The sequence below is a fragment of the Onychomys torridus genome, chromosome 8 (genome assembly GCF_903995425.1).
Source record: "Onychomys torridus chromosome 8, mOncTor1.1, whole genome shotgun sequence".
NCBI lineage: Eukaryota > Metazoa > Chordata > Mammalia > Rodentia > Cricetidae > Onychomys > Onychomys torridus.
In genome coordinates, this window is record NC_050450.1 from 18279973 (window position 1) to 18298498 (window position 18526).

At 46.0% G+C, this 18526-nt stretch overlaps 1 protein-coding gene across 2 annotated transcripts in view; it reads right to left on the reverse strand.

The window, feature by feature from the left end:
* Positions 1-2041: 2041 nt before the first annotated feature.
* The window catches only part of Cramp1 (cramped chromatin regulator homolog 1), a 56001-nt gene continuing 39516 nt past the window's right edge, over positions 2042-18526 (reverse strand). For both annotated transcript variants that reach the window (XM_036196868.1, XM_036196867.1), the window contains 11 exons: positions 17565-17742; positions 15496-15677; positions 15332-15406; positions 12774-12855; positions 11447-11551; positions 11025-11203; positions 10283-10348; positions 9440-9671; positions 8420-8584; positions 7119-7264; positions 2042-3464 (listed from right to left, as the gene is read on the reverse strand). In XM_036196868.1, coding sequence (XP_036052761.1) covers positions 3300-3464; positions 7119-7264; positions 8420-8584; positions 9440-9671; positions 10283-10348; positions 11025-11203; positions 11447-11551; positions 12774-12855; positions 15332-15406; positions 15496-15677; positions 17565-17742 — 1575 coding nt within the window. In that variant the 3' untranslated portion in view covers positions 2042-3299. The remainder of the gene's footprint in view (positions 3465-7118; positions 7265-8419; positions 8585-9439; positions 9672-10282; positions 10349-11024; positions 11204-11446; positions 11552-12773; positions 12856-15331; positions 15407-15495; positions 15678-17564; positions 17743-18526) is intronic.

Below are 18526 nucleotides of genomic sequence, written 5' to 3' on the forward strand. Positions count from 1 at the left end.
GCCGGAAACCTCAGATGATATGGCTTAACGATTATCAAAGCAAACAGCATGAGTTCTGCCTGCTGGCTGCACCCTTCCAGCCAGTGATCTTACTAACCAGTAGGGCTGGTGCAGTGCTTCCAAAACTGGACTGACCTCATCAGGCTATCCTCTTGGAAAGGTATACTGTGGGTTCCTTTCTTTTCTTTTCTTTTCTTTTTTTTTTTATTTCTTTATTTTTCCTTTCTTTTTTATTAAATTAAGACAAAGTACGGTATTTCCTCATGAATGCATCTGGCAGGTCTGTTTTAAAAAGTACATGAAACGATTTCCCTCTAAATTTGTTTTGACCATTTCTAATAATGTGGTCTGGTTAAAAATGCTATTAAACTGAATGAGACTTCCCCTTGCAGTGAGGACACAAGGAATGAAAAAAGAACAGGGTGGGGAAAAAGGTTGACCAACAGATGAAATGTTCCCAAAGTCATACTCCCTGAGCAAGTACTCTGCCTCTACAGGATATATGAACTTCAGCTCGCCTGAGCATCTCCTCTAGGACATAATCCACGCCAAGCACCAGAGATCCTGGATCTCAATCTTCTGAAAAGACGAATCAACAAAAAGTCTAAGACATTATTATTAACAGAACATTTTCTCAGCCGGGTGATGGTAGCGCACACCTTTGATCCCAGCACAGAGGCAGAGGCTGGCGGATCTCTGTGAGTTCAAGGACAGCCAGAGTTACACAGAGAACCCCTGTGTGTAGAGGGGGCGAGGGGAGGAGTGGATCTTAAAAACAGATCTCATGTATATCACACTAAGTTCCAATGCACAGAGGAAGCCCTAGGTGAACATGAACCATCAAAACTGATGGAAAGGCAGAGAAAGATGTAGAACCCAGGAGCCTTCCTTGCTGTTTTAAAAAATCTCCAACCTTTAACAGTTTCCAGTTTTACATATGGATATTTGATTAGGTTGGAAGAAATTACACCCACTGATTCTCTGCTACAGATGCCACTATTTATCCTTGAACATAGTGATGATGAGCAAATGTGTCTGTCTGTGTCTAAGCAGTAGAATCTTCTGGAATCTTATCAAGTTCCCTGCTGCTAGGTGACAAGGGCTGTAGCCTCTGTTCCTCAAAGCAGTCTCAAACCTTTTAGAGGACACAGAGTAATATGTGCCTCAAGGCATTCATTGCCTGATGGGAATCAGTTCAGGAAACCAACTGCCTAGTACTATATGCTCAGTTACCAGGATGCCTCAAGCACCGATGCTTAATGTGGAAGAGTCTGCTTGAAACAGTGCAGTGGCAGCTAGCAATGGCCTAAGCTGAGCCTGGTATCCTAACCATGCTACAGTCGCAAGCTCTGAACACCTTCAGTTAAGTAAGGGCTTTGCTGACAGCACACACCTGGGTAAAGACACACCAGTGACTTCACCAATCTGTCCTAACAGCTCTGCTCCTGTTCTTCTCATCCTCTAAGAGTTTTAGATTTGGTCTGGTAACAGTCCGGACAAGATCCTTTACCGGTACCAGTGACAGGAGGATCCTAGGAGGTGAAGGAATTTGCTGTCCAGAGCCAATATCCTCTCAGGTCCTGCAGTGGAGCCTGCATTCTAGGATTTGGAGTAGCCAGTGAGACAACTGGATCAAGTGTCCCACTGGGAAGGTTTCCTTCCATCCCCTTCTTCATTGCAGACAGACAGGGGCCTGGGCTGCTCTTAAGGACTACTTTGCAACTCAGGAGAGAACAGATAGAGAGCAGAGGTGGCAGTTTCAGGATTAGGACTGTCAAGCTGGGTGTGGTGACACACACCTTTATCCTCAGCACTTGGGAAGCAGAGACAGGTGGATTTCTGAGTTCCAGGCCAGCCTGGTCTACAGAGCAAAAAAAAAACAAAAAACAAAACCCCCAAAACAAAACAAAACAATCCTGCCTCAAAAAAGGACAAAGAAAAAGGAGAGAGAAAGGGAGAGGGAGGGAGGGAGGGAGGGAGGGAGGGAGGGAGGGAGGGAGAGAGGGAGAGAGGGAGGGAGGGAGGGAGGGAGGGAGGGAAGGAGGGAGGGAGGGAGAAAGAGAGGTGGGGGGGAAGGACTTGTCAGCCCTGGCTGCTGTGTGGAGAGAGTAGTGAGAGAGTAATGCAGGTGTCACCTGTTGCCCCGGAACCACAGCCACAGCTCCCTGAACATACCGGGTCCTGCAAGAGAGTGACTGTGTTGCAAGGATCTACTGATAGCAAAGGAGGGGATGGAACTCTTGTTGGCACCATGCTAAGCAGGATGGCCACAATCATGACTGCTGAACACTGTTGTGCTCCAGAAGAGGGCTGCTAAAACACCAAGTGGTGAGCTCTTACCATCCTCTGACATCTAAACCCTGCTTGAGTCCCAGAACAGGAAGAGAGGCAGCCTGGGGCAAAGACACCCCTCAGACACCAGCAATAACACATGAAAAATTAGAGCACACATAAAGCTTTATCTGTAGACACAGCAGTGTTCAGGGGAGGGGGCAGGTAAGTAAAGAGGAATGGTATCTTAGGTCACCTAGAAAGAACTGGGCAGTAAGCACAGGAAGAGAGCAGAGCCACCTAGATAGAGGACTCTTACCATTCCTTGCCCATGTCTCCTAATTCTTAAACCACAAGAAAACCATTTCCAACCAGCTTTGTAGGACCCTATAAAACATCCATACAACCCATGCTTTCTTTCCCCCTTCTTACTCCAGGAAGAACCAAACCTCTGCTAGCTACATGACTCTGGGATCTTTCTCTGCTTCATGGTCAAGGCATCCAGGAAGTGTATTCGCTTGCAGATACCACCAAGCAAGAGCTTGGTCCACACTCACTGTCCCTTGCAACATCACTGCAGACATAACAGCCAAATGGGGAAAGGATATCAGAAAGAAAGCAGCAGTGGCGCGGCTTCCCTGCACACAGGATAAACAGCTCCCAAGACAAAATGAACACCAGGCATGTCTCTTGAGAGACCCTCTAGAAGGCTTAACATGCAGACACACAGTTGGAATTGCTACACAGGCTACAGGACTGTGAGTAAGGGCTCTGATACTCAAAATGTCTCATGTCTATCTCCCCTTCTTAGAGCTCATCCTGGTCTGTGTATGCACTGTCCCTGCTTGTTGGGACAGGCCATGATCAGTTGCTCCTATGGCTGCATATCGTATGCTGTTAGAGGTGCTCTGGTTCACTGTCTTCTGGGGATTCTGGGCTTGACTCTCTCTACTGTGAAGACGGTTTCTATGGGCCAGCCCCGTAGACTTCCCTTGTGGATTCCAGGATGCCCATGTCACAAGGCACAGTCACTGAGAGAGGTCACCAACAGGATTACCACCTCCTCCACCATCAAAAAGAACCTCTCGGCGGCCAGGCTCATTGATGGACAATTCTTGGGCCAGGTCATTAAATCGAGATATGTAGTCAATGCTGTTCTCATTCATCATGCACACCAACTGGGAATCTACCACCTGTAGGACAGAAGGGACAAGAAGACCACATTAGCTGGAGGATAGCTTACCATCCTGACGAGAGGCTCTTGGCCCCCAGAGCAGATTGTAGCAACCAGAAGGAGCCTATTGCTCTACAAGGTATTTCAGAATCCTTTGTGGTCTAAGCATACAGACTTCTGTAAGTACACACTCGACATATGATCCTAGGAAAGCCCCTGGGAACATGAAACATCCAGCTGCTGATGCTCCCTCTGATACTCCTGAGGAAGACAGCTCACGGAAAGGTCAACAGTGACAAGAGAAGGCGAGATCAAACGAGCAGAGAGAGGCACCTCTGAGAGGAGTTAAACGAGGCTCTCCAAAGCATCAGGATCTCACAAGTGTGGGGACAGGTCCAGGAACATGTGAGGAAAGAAAGACCAAGTGCAAAGGCTGTGAGAAGGCAGAGTGCAGCTACTCAACCAACACTAGAACCAACGCTAGAAAAGGGCATGTCAGCACAGCAAGCAAGGAGGAGGAGTGGGAGGGACATAGAAATCCCTAAGTCTTGGGTATAAAGACATTAGCCTGTAAAGGCGTCACCATTTACTGTCTCTCCATTACAGTGGATCTTCTGTCCATATAGTGACTGCAGTAACACTTGGTAAGACTTGCAGGAATTTTTCTTAGTGAACTACATAATATGAATGACTATGGCAAGAACTAAATTTTAAAATGCTTACTCGAAATTAAAATTTGTCCTTTAAAAAAAGAGGGCTGGGAAGATGGCATAGTGTGTAACAGTATTTGCTGCCAAGTCTGACGACCTGAGCTTGATCTCTGGAACTACAGTATAGAAGGAGGTAACACGCTTACAAGTTGTCTTTTGACTGCCATACACACGAGAGCTTGCACACACAATGTAAAAAAAAAAAAGTAGAGCAAAGATAGAGTAGTGTACACCTATAATCCCACAACTTTTGAGGCTGAAGTAGAGAGAAGTATTGTGAGTTCAAGACCAGCCCAAAGTACATAGCAAGACCTTGTCCCAAAATAGACTTCCTCCATCTACATATTCATCCCCTGCTTCCATGGTATCAACCTGTGACCAAACCAGATTCCCTTCTCCTCATAGACTACACCCATCACTCTCACTCAGATCCCACTATCGGATCACTGCATTCATAAATGATTGCTATCACACTTCCAAATGATAAGGGCCCTTTCCAAAGGCAGTGGTCTTTAAAGTACAGAGTTCTTGGGAAGACCCTCTGCTGAATATACTGGCTCTTTCTGCCGATGAATGCATCATGCATTCACTTGCTGCAGCCACAGCATTCTGGATTGCTCACTGTCCTGATACCATATCACCAGGGAAAATGTGAATGCTGACTTGAGAGTCTGGCTGGCTTCAAACTCCAGGATCCAGCAGCACTCATCTCATAGGAACTAGGGATTCAGTGTCCATACTAACTGGAGAGGAAAAAACAGCCTTTTGTGTGAAACATTTTCCTACAAGGAGCCCTATAAGTAAAGAATCCATAGTGAATGGGCTTGAGAAATGCCACCATATATTGTACGAGAGGGTTCTGGAGAGACGGCTCAGTCAATAAAGTGCTTTCCATGAAAGCATGAGGACCTGAGTTTGTATCCCCAGTACTCATAGAAAAGCAGGGCATGGTACCTGTAATCATAGCTAGGGGAACAGAGACAGGTGGATCCCTGGAGCTCTCTGGCCAGTCAGCTTACCAGAATCAATGAGCTCCAGGTTCAGCTTCCTGTTTCAAAAAATAAGGAAGCAGGCTAGTGCGATGGTGAGTGGATAAAGGCGCTTGCTGCCAACTCAAATAACCTACATTCAATCCCTGGGGCCTACAGAGTAGGAGAAAACCATTTTTTGAAAGCTGTGCTCAGCTCTAACCCCTCACTACCTCCACACTACATAAAGACAGAGTAAATAATTAAATACAATTTAAAAAATAAGATGGAGAACAATTAAGGAAAGAAGATTTGTGGACTTCTGGCCTCCAAATACATGTGGACACATAAACACACACACCCCTACACATAAAGATAGTATTGCTGTACCAACCCCCCCCCCCCCCCCCCCCCACAGGGTTTCTCTGTGTAGCTTTGCGCCTTTCCTAGAACTTGCTTTGTAGACCAGGCTGGCCTCGAACTCACAGAGATCGCCTGCCTTTGCCTCCCAAGTGCTGGGACTAAAGACGTGAGCCACCACCGCCGGCCTAGGAAGTGGTTTTTTGAGATGGGATTTCTTTGTGTGGCCTTAGCTGTCCTGGAACTTGCTCTGTACACCAGGCTGGCCTCGTACTCACAGAGATCCACCTGCCTGCCTCTGCCTCCCGAGTTCTGGGATTAAAGACATTATGGCACGCTATCACTGTCTTTAATGTTTTAGGCTAGTTTAGAAGTCAGTAAGTCCCAAGTGGTGATCCTGTTTGCGCCTTCCCACACTTAAAGCTGGATTACTGGCAAAGGCTGGATGGCCAGGTTGTTACATGAGTGTGGACAACCAAACTCCTGTTCTCATGACTGCAAAGTAAGTGTTCTTGATCATCTAGTCATCTCTCCAATCCCTCTATTCTTACATTGTTTTGAAATTGTCAAACCATGTCATGGTTCAGCTCAGAAGGCAAAGTATTCCATAACCCTAGCATCTCAAAAATCCACACTGGATAACTGAGAAACTAGTGTATTTTTGTGAAAAAGTTATGCACACACACACACACACACACACACACACACACACTAACCCACCCCACTCAGTCCTGGCCAAAAAGTTGTTTTTATATTGTTATTATTGTTTGATTCCTCCCCCCCCCCCCCCCAGCCCCCCACCCCCGAGATAAGGTCTCATTCTATAGCCTAGGCTGATCTCAAATTCACAGCTATCCTCCTCCCTCAGTCTCCATGCATGATAGAAACAGCTATTTTGAATATTGTTTTGATCTGAACTTTCCTTCAAGTGTTGAGTGTCTGAAAAAAACTAGAAAGGCCTTGATATCCAGGGAACCAGCTTGGGAAATGCTGCATGAGGATCCTTCTCAAATGGTATATACTTTAGTCAAGTTTCTCAAGATGCCTACAGCTCTGTACCTAGCCCCACAGCTGTCCTCCCTCCAGTGCTGGCCCTGTAGTCCTAACTAGTGGGCACATGTAGACAACACAAGGACTTCTGGATGAGGTCAGGAACAGACAGCCTAGCCCAAACATGGAAAAGAACAAGTAGACAAAGGACAGAACTCTACTGCAGAACCTGTTCCCAAGTTCCTCAGAGTCATGGCCACAAAACATTACAGGGAAATGCTACTTAAAGGCTTTCTGCAGCCAGAGCAGGAACGGTGATAAAATAACACCTTACAACTTCTAAATGGCATGATACCATACAGATCAGGTAGCTGAGACAGCCCAAGGTTATACCACACTCTGCCTGCCTTTGGTAACTTGGCCCTCCACCCTGACCCCAGGCTTCCAAGGTTAAGAAGCCTACAAAGTCAGCTGCTACTTCCAGTTTGTTCCAGTGCTACCAGATCTAGATACAGTGCATGTTCTTGTATCTGACATGTAACAGTCCTCATGAACATTCCTTAAGAACCACAGGACCTAGGAGGGACCACACAGCCTCCACAATGGGATGGGAAGTGAAGTTCAGGAGTATGGCACTGCACTTACTTCTGCAACATCAGCAAGAGACCTGGACACAAAAGAGTCCCTTGAATTTCCATCCAACAAGCTAGGGCCAAGCAAAGATGTGCCGCTGTTGGCCCCAACAGTAGTTGGTAGCATCTTCCTGCTCTTCTCTGGGGATATGAAGCTGGCTGTAGAGAGAAAGCTGAGTTAGGCATAGATGTCCAGCTAGCCCAGTCAGGCCCCTCTAGATCTCTACCTTCACACTTGTGTCAAGGGCTACAGATGGCATCATTATGCTATAACAGGCTTTTGTCATCTAATAATGTTAGTGTACATTCATCTTTATCATTTTCCAAGGGCCCCATGGCACTATACTCTTCCTATATTGTATTCTCTGTGGCCAGACCCTCACTGATGGACATTATGTTTGATTCTGACTTCATAGATTGCAGATGATTTTGCGGCATGTCTGCACTGTTTCTTGTGATAGCAAAACCACTGGCAGTGGGGCTGGTTCCCTGTACTTCCCACCAGGTATAGTACCCATAATCAAGGATGATCAAGCTTGGAATTGTAAGGATAGAAGCCTGGGTCCTGGCAACTATAAAAGATAAGCTTAGTCACCCATTCTCAATACACCCACTAAAGAAACAAGGAATAGTGAAAAGCAGAGAAAGGAGATTTATTCACTGCAGCACCATTGGGAAGAGGACAGAATAAACAGGCTCAGTGATTCCACCCCTCAAACCCATATTCAGGGTACTGACAGGCTTGGGTTTAAATAGGGGGTCGCAGTATGAATAATTAAGCACTCTTGGCCAATGTGTGGTCTGAGTCATTACTAACCCATCACCATTTCAGCTTCAGTCTATCCTACAAAGAGGTTTGGTAAGTTATAAGAACTAAATGGAATCTCTTCCCGGAGGAAAAAAGACACATTCAACAATTCTCCATATGTGGTCAAAAACACCACCACAAGTCAGCTGCAACACCCACTTCAGAATATCTTACTGAATATATAAAGAAACTGAGAACATAAATAGTCTGGTCTGTTTCTTTTTAAGAGCCCAGCAAGAAGGTTGGGCTAGCTGGACAGACTGGAGAAGGCACTGAGAACCAGATGAGGGATTGAATGTTGTATATGTACTGGCCTGAGGGCTCTGAGAGTCTATAAGCATGCCAACATTCAGTGAACTATACGCTGAAAATCTGCATTTTCCTCTATGTAAATTACACTTAAAAAGTTAACTCAGACATAAAACACCTTTGAAATGAGCAAAAGTGCTCTCAGAGGTGTGGCCTGACTCCAATCTTGGAGAGAAGAGTCCTCTAGAAACACTCACCAAACAAGCTGCTGAGCGAGGAATCTGTGGAGTCGCTGGGGTACCACTGCGGGTCATGAGTGGGAGACGCAATCCAGTTGGGTTGGGGGCTGCTGGATGGGGAAGGGAGACTCTTGGAACTGTCACTGCCATTCAGTTTTGCTGGAGAAAGAGGAACTCCTTCACCTGTCAACCAAAATCAAAGGTCAGAGATGGCTCCCTGAACCCAGAGCAAGGCAGCTGGAGGCAGAGGCTGTGTACTGCTGAACCCAGGAAACACAGGATGCACTGGGCCCACACCAAAGGGACAGCAGTTGTCCATAAAGATCACAGAGCCTTCAGGGCAATCTTCATGTGTCGTTCATTCTTAAAGCATAAAGATGCTATGAGAAGGGTACAATGCAGAACACAGTGGCAGGATCAGGCCCTGTGCCCAGAGTGCTATGCACCAGCCCCACGAGAAACATGAAGCTCCTGATTCTATACTGTCAGATACAGAGTGCTCATCTACTACTGAGAAAAGTAAGGTTCAGACAAGTCAGGGACTTATCAAGCCCATGGGTTAAAAGGCGTGAATTCAAGTCTGTCTGAACCCCCACAATCTGAGTCATGTCAGCAGGCAAGAGCTGTGCCACTACCACCAGGGACACCACCACAGAATGTGTGGGACCAGGCCCACGGTGACCATCTATGCAGCTACTTCCTAAGACCACCTGCAAAACATGTAGGTTGCCTCCCAGAGATGTGCAAACAGGAAACTGAACTCCAGGCTTCAGAGGGCCTTCTAAAACACCCCATTCTTATCTCAAGGTCAGGAGCCACTAGACCATGAGCAGCCCAGCTCCCAGGTGCCGCTCCTGCCAGAGCCAGGCAAAGGCACCTTGTAATGGTAGGGTATTAAATGCTAAAATTTGACAGCTATACTAGAACTTTACCAGCAAGTTTGGCAAACACTTAGGCAGATCAAGTGCTCTTTGGCAAGTCTGGTTGCCCTAGTGAGAACCTGGTTCTGGGAAAGACGTGCAAAGCACCTGTACTTACTGTACTGGCCAGAGCTGATGGCAATCTCAATGATGGAGTCACTGATCTGTGTGGCAGGTTCTCCCTGTGAGAGAACATCCTCAGGCGGGCCAGGTAGGGATATGTCCAGCAGTGCAGAAACATTGGGTGGGGAGAGCCGAGTGCTGGAGCTCTCTGATGAGGGTAAAGGTGTGGAAAGGCCATTCTGGAGATGAGCCTTGGGCAGCTCAGGTAAGGATAGAACAGATGATCCCTGCCAGGAGGGAGACAAATACTGCTCAGAAACTAGGTGCCTATCAGCACTTGTAACAGTGAGTGAAGACTCCATCTCTAGTCTGGCGGCTGCAATAAATGCAGAGGTCCCCAGTTCTTCCAAGGGAAAAGCATACTTAAGAAATATACTTAGAAGAAAGTTAAGCCGGGGTAGGATGGGCCTGTTCCCACTGGTGGAATCTAGGTAAAGAGTAATGCTCAGAAAGCTGCCAGCTGTCTGGAATACCAGCACTCAGGAGGCAGAGGCAGGCGGATCTGCGTGAGATTGATGCCAGCCTGGTCTACAGAGTAAGTCCAGGACAGCTAGAGCTGCATAGTGAAACACTGTCTTGAAAAAACAAAAAAACCAAAGCAAAGCAAATCAAAAACCCCAAAAGAGAAAGCCACCGGCCAATTATGTCCTGCTCCCCAGCCCAGAAAACCCAGTCCTTTTAGACCTGGAGTTTACTGAAGGAAGCTGGAACCAGGGATAGCATGGTTCATTCATTCGTGAGACAATAGGTAAGGCAGGGGAAGGACAACAATGTTGCTGGGAAGCAATGTCTGTGCACTCAGGGAGGATGAGGCACGGAAGCCCTAAGTATACAATACCTGGAAACCGTCTGTCATTGGCTCCTGCTCAGGTCTTGGAACGCTGATAAATGGGTCACTGGTGCCCTGGAACAAGAAGAAGACCAATGAGTGGTCCACATTGAGCTGGGTTAACAGCCAAGTACTTGTTTGGCTGAGCGCCAAAGAAAATCTCTTCCCAGTCATCCCAGTCTCCCTACAACCAGAGGTGCAGAGGTCCAGGCTAGAAATGACGGAGAGTCAGTGTTGCCTCTGCACTTATAATGTTTTATTGCTTTTCAGGAGGAAACAAAACAGCTCAGTAAGAGGCTGGCCACATAATCTCAGGCTCCAGAGCTCCATGGGATCACCCCATCCACCCTCCTTTCAAATAGGCCAAGAAATCAGAGCATTTGGAGATTCACAGAAAAAAAAAGAGTGGTCAAGGCTGTATGACTTACTCTCCCCCAACATCTAGCAAGCACTTAGTACCACCTGAGTCGGGACCCATGGGCTGATGTCAGCCTCTGAGCTGAAATGCAGAACTACACTACCATGCATGTTTAGCAATGGATCTTTAGCATCATACAGCACATATGTATGTCTCTTCACTCCTCCCACTCTGTGCTCCAAGGTAGATGTTCAAACCTTGGCTTCTCTGGCTTAGGGTCTCCTGTAACACCTCAGGCCACCAAAGGTGCAACAGGGTCCAGTATGACCCCAGCTCATGGCCTTGCTCAGGAAGCTATCGGTAACACCAAATAGCTCTTATAAATGTACTCACACTTATGGAACTAACAGGGTCTCTGCTCTGGTGTGGACCAGTGTCACTCTGCCCCGAGATGGCAGTGGTTACTTGTTCTGAAGACAGTGGAGAGACGCCAGAAGAGCCATCGGTGTCTAAAACAGGCAAGGGACTTCCAGGGATGATGCCAGCACTTTGAGCTGCTAAGTCAATGGCACCTGGCAACAGGAGTGATATGTCAGACCTCTGTTCCATAACACTCCATGATGTATGGCCAGAGAGCTTGGGACAGCTTCTCCCTCCACCTCTCTTCAGTGAAGAGCCAAGGGGTTTGAATTACTCTTAGCAAAGCAGTAAGACATTAGGCCTTAGAGAAGAAGAGAATATTACAAAGATGTATGACAAAAAAGTGACTAAGGAACCTCACATAGTGGCTGCCACTGTGCACATTACAGACTTACTGGGCAGGTGACTGGTGGCCTGAGATGGGAGGACCTTGGGCACTATCGGTCGAGACAGAGCTGCTTTGGTCAGAGAAGACTGGATGGGCCGGAACCAGCCTCTGCCTGAGGGGAAGATAAATGCAGTCACATCAGCTGGTCTGTCTATGCCCTACAGTGCACAATGAGGCTAGGGAGGGTTTCCTGCAGACACAGCTAGGTCATAGCAAGCTACTCAGCACTCCAAACACTTGCTAACTTGGGGAATGAGAAGTATTATCACACAGGCGCCTAAGAAGGAAATCTAGGTTCAGTTCCCAGCATTCACATGATGGTTCCCAACCACCTGTTAACTTCAGTTTCAGGGAATCCAACACTTTTCTGGCCTTGATGGGCACTAGACAAGCATATGTTGTACATACATACATGTAAATAAAATATCCATACACATAAAAGTAAGAATAAAAGACAATTCATGAAGAGACTAGAGAGATGATTCAGTGGTTAAGAGCACTTGCTGCTCTTGCAGAGGACCAAGGTTTGTTTCCTAGTACCCACACAGTGCCTCATGACCTCCTCTAAACGCAGGAGATCTGACACCTCTTCTGGACTCCATGGCATTTTGATGTGCATATAGACACACATACACATAAAAATGAGTAACTATTTTAAAAAAAAAAGAAGAAAAAGATTCATAAGGGCTAGAGATACAGTTCAGCAGTATATCAGTTGCTCAGCTGCCTACAACTCTGGATTTGATGCCCAGAATCATAAGCAAAAAAAGACTAGTTGCTGGATGGTGGTGGCACAAACCTTTATTCCCAGCACTCAGGAGGCAGAGCCAAGCAGATCTCTCTGAGTTCTAGGCCAGCCTGGTCTACAGAGCAAGATCCAGGACAGGCACCAAAACTACACAGACACTCTGGCTTGAAAAACAAAACAAAAGACTAGTCAAGATAAATCAACAAGCATGTGTGTTTATGCAGAATTCACACGTTCTGAGACTTACGCACTGGAGCAACCAATGAGTTTACAGATGATATAAATAAAAAATGTGATCACATACCCTAACAACACAAAGTGAACACACTCCACTGAACTGAACTCTGGTGCTGCCAACAAAGACAACAGAACTCTAAAGAAGGTACACTCCAGCCAGTGGCAGTCGTCTTGCCCACAATGGCCGCCAGGCCCAACACGGGGCACAATGTACACTTAGTATAGCCAGTAGAATGGACACAGGTATGCTAGAAATGCCGCACACATGGCCATGGAAACCCACACTATAGTCCCACTATAGTGAGGCATACCCACGGAGAACTGCTATCCCAGGAATGCCTGGCCTTACCGGCTATAGGAGAATTAGACAGGATGGAGAAGGAGCACACATTGTGGGACTGGTTTTCAGAAGGTCTAGGGAGCAGTGTCCTCTGTGAGAAAAAAAAAATGCACATAGTAAAGGTGATAAGAAGACATCAGTGTCAAAAAAGGTCAGCCTAGCATGCTGGGAATAAGACCTTTCCCAAGGACAACTGAAGAAATATTAGAAGGATCTAGTTCAAACCTAGAATGTTCTGATTTGGCTGGAAGACAGATACAGGCATCTGTTTATAAGCATGGGGTAGGTAGCCGGATAGGGCTTAACGCCAAGTATTTTGGTGGGCAGGGCGGACAAAGTTAAGGGACTGCTTGTAACAAGAGGCACTGAAGGACAAGAGAAGATGGATCAAGCCACAACTGAGTCTGGCACAGAGTTAATATTCGATTTCTATGTATAAAGGACTCAGGTTGTCTTCTCATGCATGTTTTCTCATGCATGTTCTCCCCAGGATGTTGGCAAACAGTAGAGACCAGAAAGAGCTAGGGATCAGAGTGTGATTAACTCACTAACAACTCTGCACACTCTCAAGGCTCACCACACCTCTTTCCAGAGGCTGAGGCTGTACTTAGTAAGTTTTTTCCATAAAGGGCCAGACGGAATGCTTTGGGGCCATTATTTCCCCTGATCTTGTGGTAGGAAAGTGGCCGCAGAGAGTGTGGACATAACTGACTATGCTTCTATGTCAATAAAGCTTTACTGATTTATAAAAATGTTAAGTGGAAAAGACTACAATCCCATCTGAGGAAATACCCAGGAAAGGCAAGTCCACAGAGATAGGTGGGCTGGCAGTTGTTGGGAACAAGGCTTCTTCTGAGTGATGACAATATGCTCTGAAAAGACCAAGAGCTGGTAACACCTCATACCTACACTAAAACCTGTCCCACTGTGTACTGTGAGTGAGCTTGCTCTCGCTCTCTCTCTCTCTCTCTCTCTCTCTCTCTCTTCTCACACACACACACACACACACACACACACACACACACACACATCTATAATGGATATTTTAAATAATAAAACAGGATGGGGTTGGAGAGATGGCTCAGGGAGTAAGCACTTGCCATGCATGTATGATGTAGGAACTCAGATCCCCAGCATTCACATAAATGTCAAGTGGGCATGGGGACCTACCTGTAACTCCAGATTTCAGGAAGCAGAGACAAGGGATTTCCTGAGCAAGCAAGCTAGCTAGACTAGCAGAGCTGGTGAGCCCTGAGTTCAAGTGAGAAGCCCTGCCTCAATATGTAAGATGGAGAACATTAAGGAAGAAATCTGGTATCAACCTCTGGCCTCCACGCACACAGACTTGTACATATGCTGTGCCACCACACACAAATTCATTCAGAAAACAAAAATAGACTGGGTTTATTTAATGGGGTTTAGTTTAATATTCAGATGCTGAATTTAGAAGCCACAGAGCCACTTCTAAGACAAAGGATCAAAGAAATGGAAGTTAAGCTGAGCACCAGGAGAGCATGAACAAAAATGTGAGTTTAGAATGCACACTTCCTAACGCCATTCACGCAATGCTCCTCTGTTTTGTAACATGGTCTCACCCGTAGCCACTATGCTCAGCATACTTCTGGTTTATAAATAAGCTAATCTCAAGAAAGAAAAATACTTTCTTTAAAAATCTAAAGTTATATTCATCTATTTAGTGTGCAGACACACCATTACATGAGTGTAGAGGTCAGAAGACAACTTTTATGAGTTGGATTTTTCCTTCTAAAAAGGTGGGTCTTGGGAATGGAATTAAGGTTGTAAGACTTAGTGGCAAGTACCTTTACCCATTAAGCCACCTCACCAGACCCAGAGAAAAAGATTTCTAAGAGACTAACAAAAGGAAACTGGTCTATTCATGTCTTCCAAAAACTACATACATTCATAAATTCCTATGGCTACATTATTATAGCCTGATTTTCCTTATCTCTCATCTGGAAATGCTGCTGTCTTCTTTCCTGGGTGCCTTGTATATCCTGTGTCTGCCATGGCTTGTAGATGGCATCTGTGGGTTCTCCTACAGTTCTGCAAATCCTTGCTTCTGCTAGCCCAACACTTGTCTCCTGACTGTTTTAAGCCCAAGCTCTAACAGCTGGAGATACTCCTGCTTGAACACTCTTGTGACCCAGAACCCCAGCCTTGTATGTAAATAATTTTCAATGCTAATCAAAGTCTTTATTTGTATGGGTACCAGTAAATTTTCTGATCATGTTTTTGTTTTTTTCCTATTAATAAGAAAGACAAGGGCAGGAATTTCCTCTATTTCACTCTGAAAACCAAAGTCTTGTAAGAAAACAGTATTTCGCTGGGCAGTGGTGGCACATGCCTTTAATCCCAGCACTCGGGAGGCAGAGGCAGGCCGATCTCTGTGAGTTCAAAGCCAGCCTGGTCTCCAAAGTGAGTTCCAGGAAAAGTGCAAAGCTACATAGAGAAACCCTGTCTCGAAAAACCAAAAACCAGTTCAGCAGCTAAAATATGGACCTGACAGACACAATGCAGACATGTAGACTCAAGCAATGTTCCCTCACCTGGACCACCAGTGGCTTTCGTAAGTGCCGTTTCCGTAGCTTTTTGGGTTTTGGTGAGAAAAAGTCTGACTGTATCTATGAGAGAAAGAACATGAGCTCTGAAAATAGGCATTCTAACTGTGAAGCATACCACAGCCACCCGGCCCGGCACTCCCAGCACTCACGCTGATGGAGTCCAGGTGCTGCCTAAACGTCAGCTCCGCCTCCTTACTAGGAGAGAAGAGCTTTCCATGTCGACTGTTGGGTGGCAAAGTCGTTGGGACAACAAAGAGGCCACCATCTGAGTCACTGCTTCCTGTGTTGGAGGAACCAGCCACCAAGAGAGGCCTTGGGGGATTTCTCAAACCTGGAACAAAGGGAGAATTATGTGCTGACACTCACGTACATCCCTTCCAGGGCAAAGGTGGCTCCACTAGGAAGTCAACAAGGACAGAAACCTGACAGCTCTTCAGCTGTCTAGACTTTATCCCAGTAAAATCCTGCCTTGTTTCCTTTGACTCCCGGTCCCACTTTACAGGACTGCAGACCTCTCGAGTAAAAGTATATTACCACTGTTCTATGCTCAGAGAGAGGGCAGGACAACCAACCAAGACTTCAGAGCTAACAGGACCGTGGGACATTCCTAGCTGACCAAAAGAAAGCAGACTCTCTGCAGAGGCTAGTTAGCAACACACCCCGTGACCATCTTGTCTCAATAGCAACTCAACTTCATGCAGCAACAGAGCAGCCACAGATGTATGCCTGAAAGAGTATGGCTACATGTCTATATAGCTATTTGTGTAACACAGGTCATTACAACAAGTAAACTACAGTAGCACACTATTGACCCCTGGTTAAAACCCCTTATCTTGTAGGAACTAGTCCCAGTGATAACAGGACAGAAAATATTTACTTCCCAATAACTCTGTTGAAATTCCATCGTGGTAGTGTTGCTACAAAGCACCTTCATGGTTCATGGCTTGGTATGGGCCAGACATGGTTCACAGGCCAAGCTTGCCAGGAATGGTACACATTTCTGGAAGTACAGGACCCTGAGTCTATAATCCTCAATCAGACAGAGAGTGTTAGAGGATATTAAAAAATTCACTGGAAGGCAGAGGAAGCAGTCAGTCATGAGCTGCTACATGGCTCATTTCAGGGATTAGTGGCTAGGCTTTGTCTCCTGACACAGTCCCCTAAAGGCATAAGAAAGAAAAAGGGAAAACAAAAAGCAAGCAACTGCAAGATGTGTCCCCAAAAATCACAGCCTTGAGCTCCACACAGGTCACTGGAAGAATTATCAGGCAAACAGCCTTTGGTGGAAAGGCTGCTCACAAAAAAGTCAGAGATATTATAAAGCCATCAATGTTCTTGAATGAAAAACAGTATTAATAAAGAACTGTTACCCAGACAGGAGACTATATTTGTTTTGCCAAAAGAATTTCCGTTATCTTTGGTACACCCATGTAGGGGCTTCCTTACAACAGAGGTAAAATAGTCTCTGAAGAGCCGGGTGGTGGTGGCACATGCCTTTAATCCCAGCACTCAGTAGGCAAAGCCAGGCGGATCTCTGTGAGTTCGAGGCCAGCCCAAGCTACAGATTGTGTTCCAGGAAAGGCACAAAGCTACACAGAGTAACCCTGTCTCGAGGAAAAAAAAAAAAGTCTCTATAGGTTAAAGCAAGTAAAATTCATACCCTGGGAAATAAATAGGCCGGCCATGCTTATCTTGGGGTTTTATGTACCCAGTAAGAGAATTAAATTTCTTCCTAGGGGCTGAGGTGATATCTTAGAAGCAAAGTGATTGCCTAACATGTATGATGCCCTGAGTTCCATCCTTAGTAACACAAAACAAACTAATTACTTCTCAGATGAAATTTAAGGTGCACTAAGGAGCAGCTTATCTCATCTTTCCTCTCGATGCTGCATTAAACTGCCAGCATGCCCGTTAATAGAAGACTACTTTATTTGAACGTTTTGGAGGTAAAGAAAGTCAAGTCACTACAGATTCAAGAAGCAATCCTCCTTTAAGCCACTCAGTATACTATGAAGATTTCTGATGCAAAACTTGCAATGTGACCAGACTAATTAGTGAAGGCTACCCTACCCTCTGCTTATCACATAAACTAGGTCCTTTACGACATCCCCTATATTCACCATCCCCAATGAAGGGGATCCTCTGCCTTTGCTATGCCCACTAGACCACGGGTGTTCTTGATATAATACCAAGGATATCAGGATACCATGAGACATACCTGGGGAACAAGGTGCAGAACCAGATGGGAAAGTCTTGCTGCTTCGGAGGGCAGATGGATTTCGAGAGCAGCGGGGACTCCGAGAGCTGATGGTCACTCCCTTCCCTGGGGGGGTTGTGGACTGCTCCTCCTGGGTGGGCCTGACTGAAGCTGTTGATGCTGTGTTTGCTTCAAAAGCCTGGAAAGACACCAGGTTTGAGGCTCAAAGGAACAAAGGTTCAACTCAATAAAAATGGTTCTGTCACAAATACCATTTCCATGGTGGAGCGGGGGGGGGGGGAAAAACCCACTTTGGAATGGAATGCTCCAAAGTCACAATTTGCATATTTGGGGTATTACTTTTTTTTTTTAAGATTTATTTTTATTGTGTGTACCCCCCCCACCCACACACACACACCACACCCCACAGGAACTGAACTCTTCTTCTGGAAGAGCAGCAAGCATCCTGAACTGCTGGGCCATCTCTCCAGCTCTGGGTAGTATTCATTACTGAAATAGGGTCTCACTCTGTAGCCTTAGCTGGCATGTAGCTACTAAGTAGCCCAGGCTGGCCTCAAATTTCTGGTGATACAGTCTTCCCAATGTTAGGACCAAAAAGCATTAACCACACCAGAGTAACTCAAAGTCTCTGGTGATTTAAAATCCCTAAGCAGGGTGTGGACATGCACACCTTTAACCCCAGTACTGAGGCAGAAGCAGGTAGATCTGTGTGAAGAACTTCGTCTACAGAATGAGATCCAAGCCAGACAGCCTAGGTTGTGTGGTGATGTATCTTAAAAACAAAACAAAACAAAAAACCCATGAAAACAAACAAAAAGAAAAGGAAAGAAAAGGAGAGGGGAGTTACAAATCCCCAGGGAGTGAGATGAAGAGCTAAATCAACGCATCATTTCCTCAAAAGGTCTTAGCCTGTCTCTACTGCCAGAATGCAGTGGTGAGGACAGTCAAGCAGCTCCACGGCA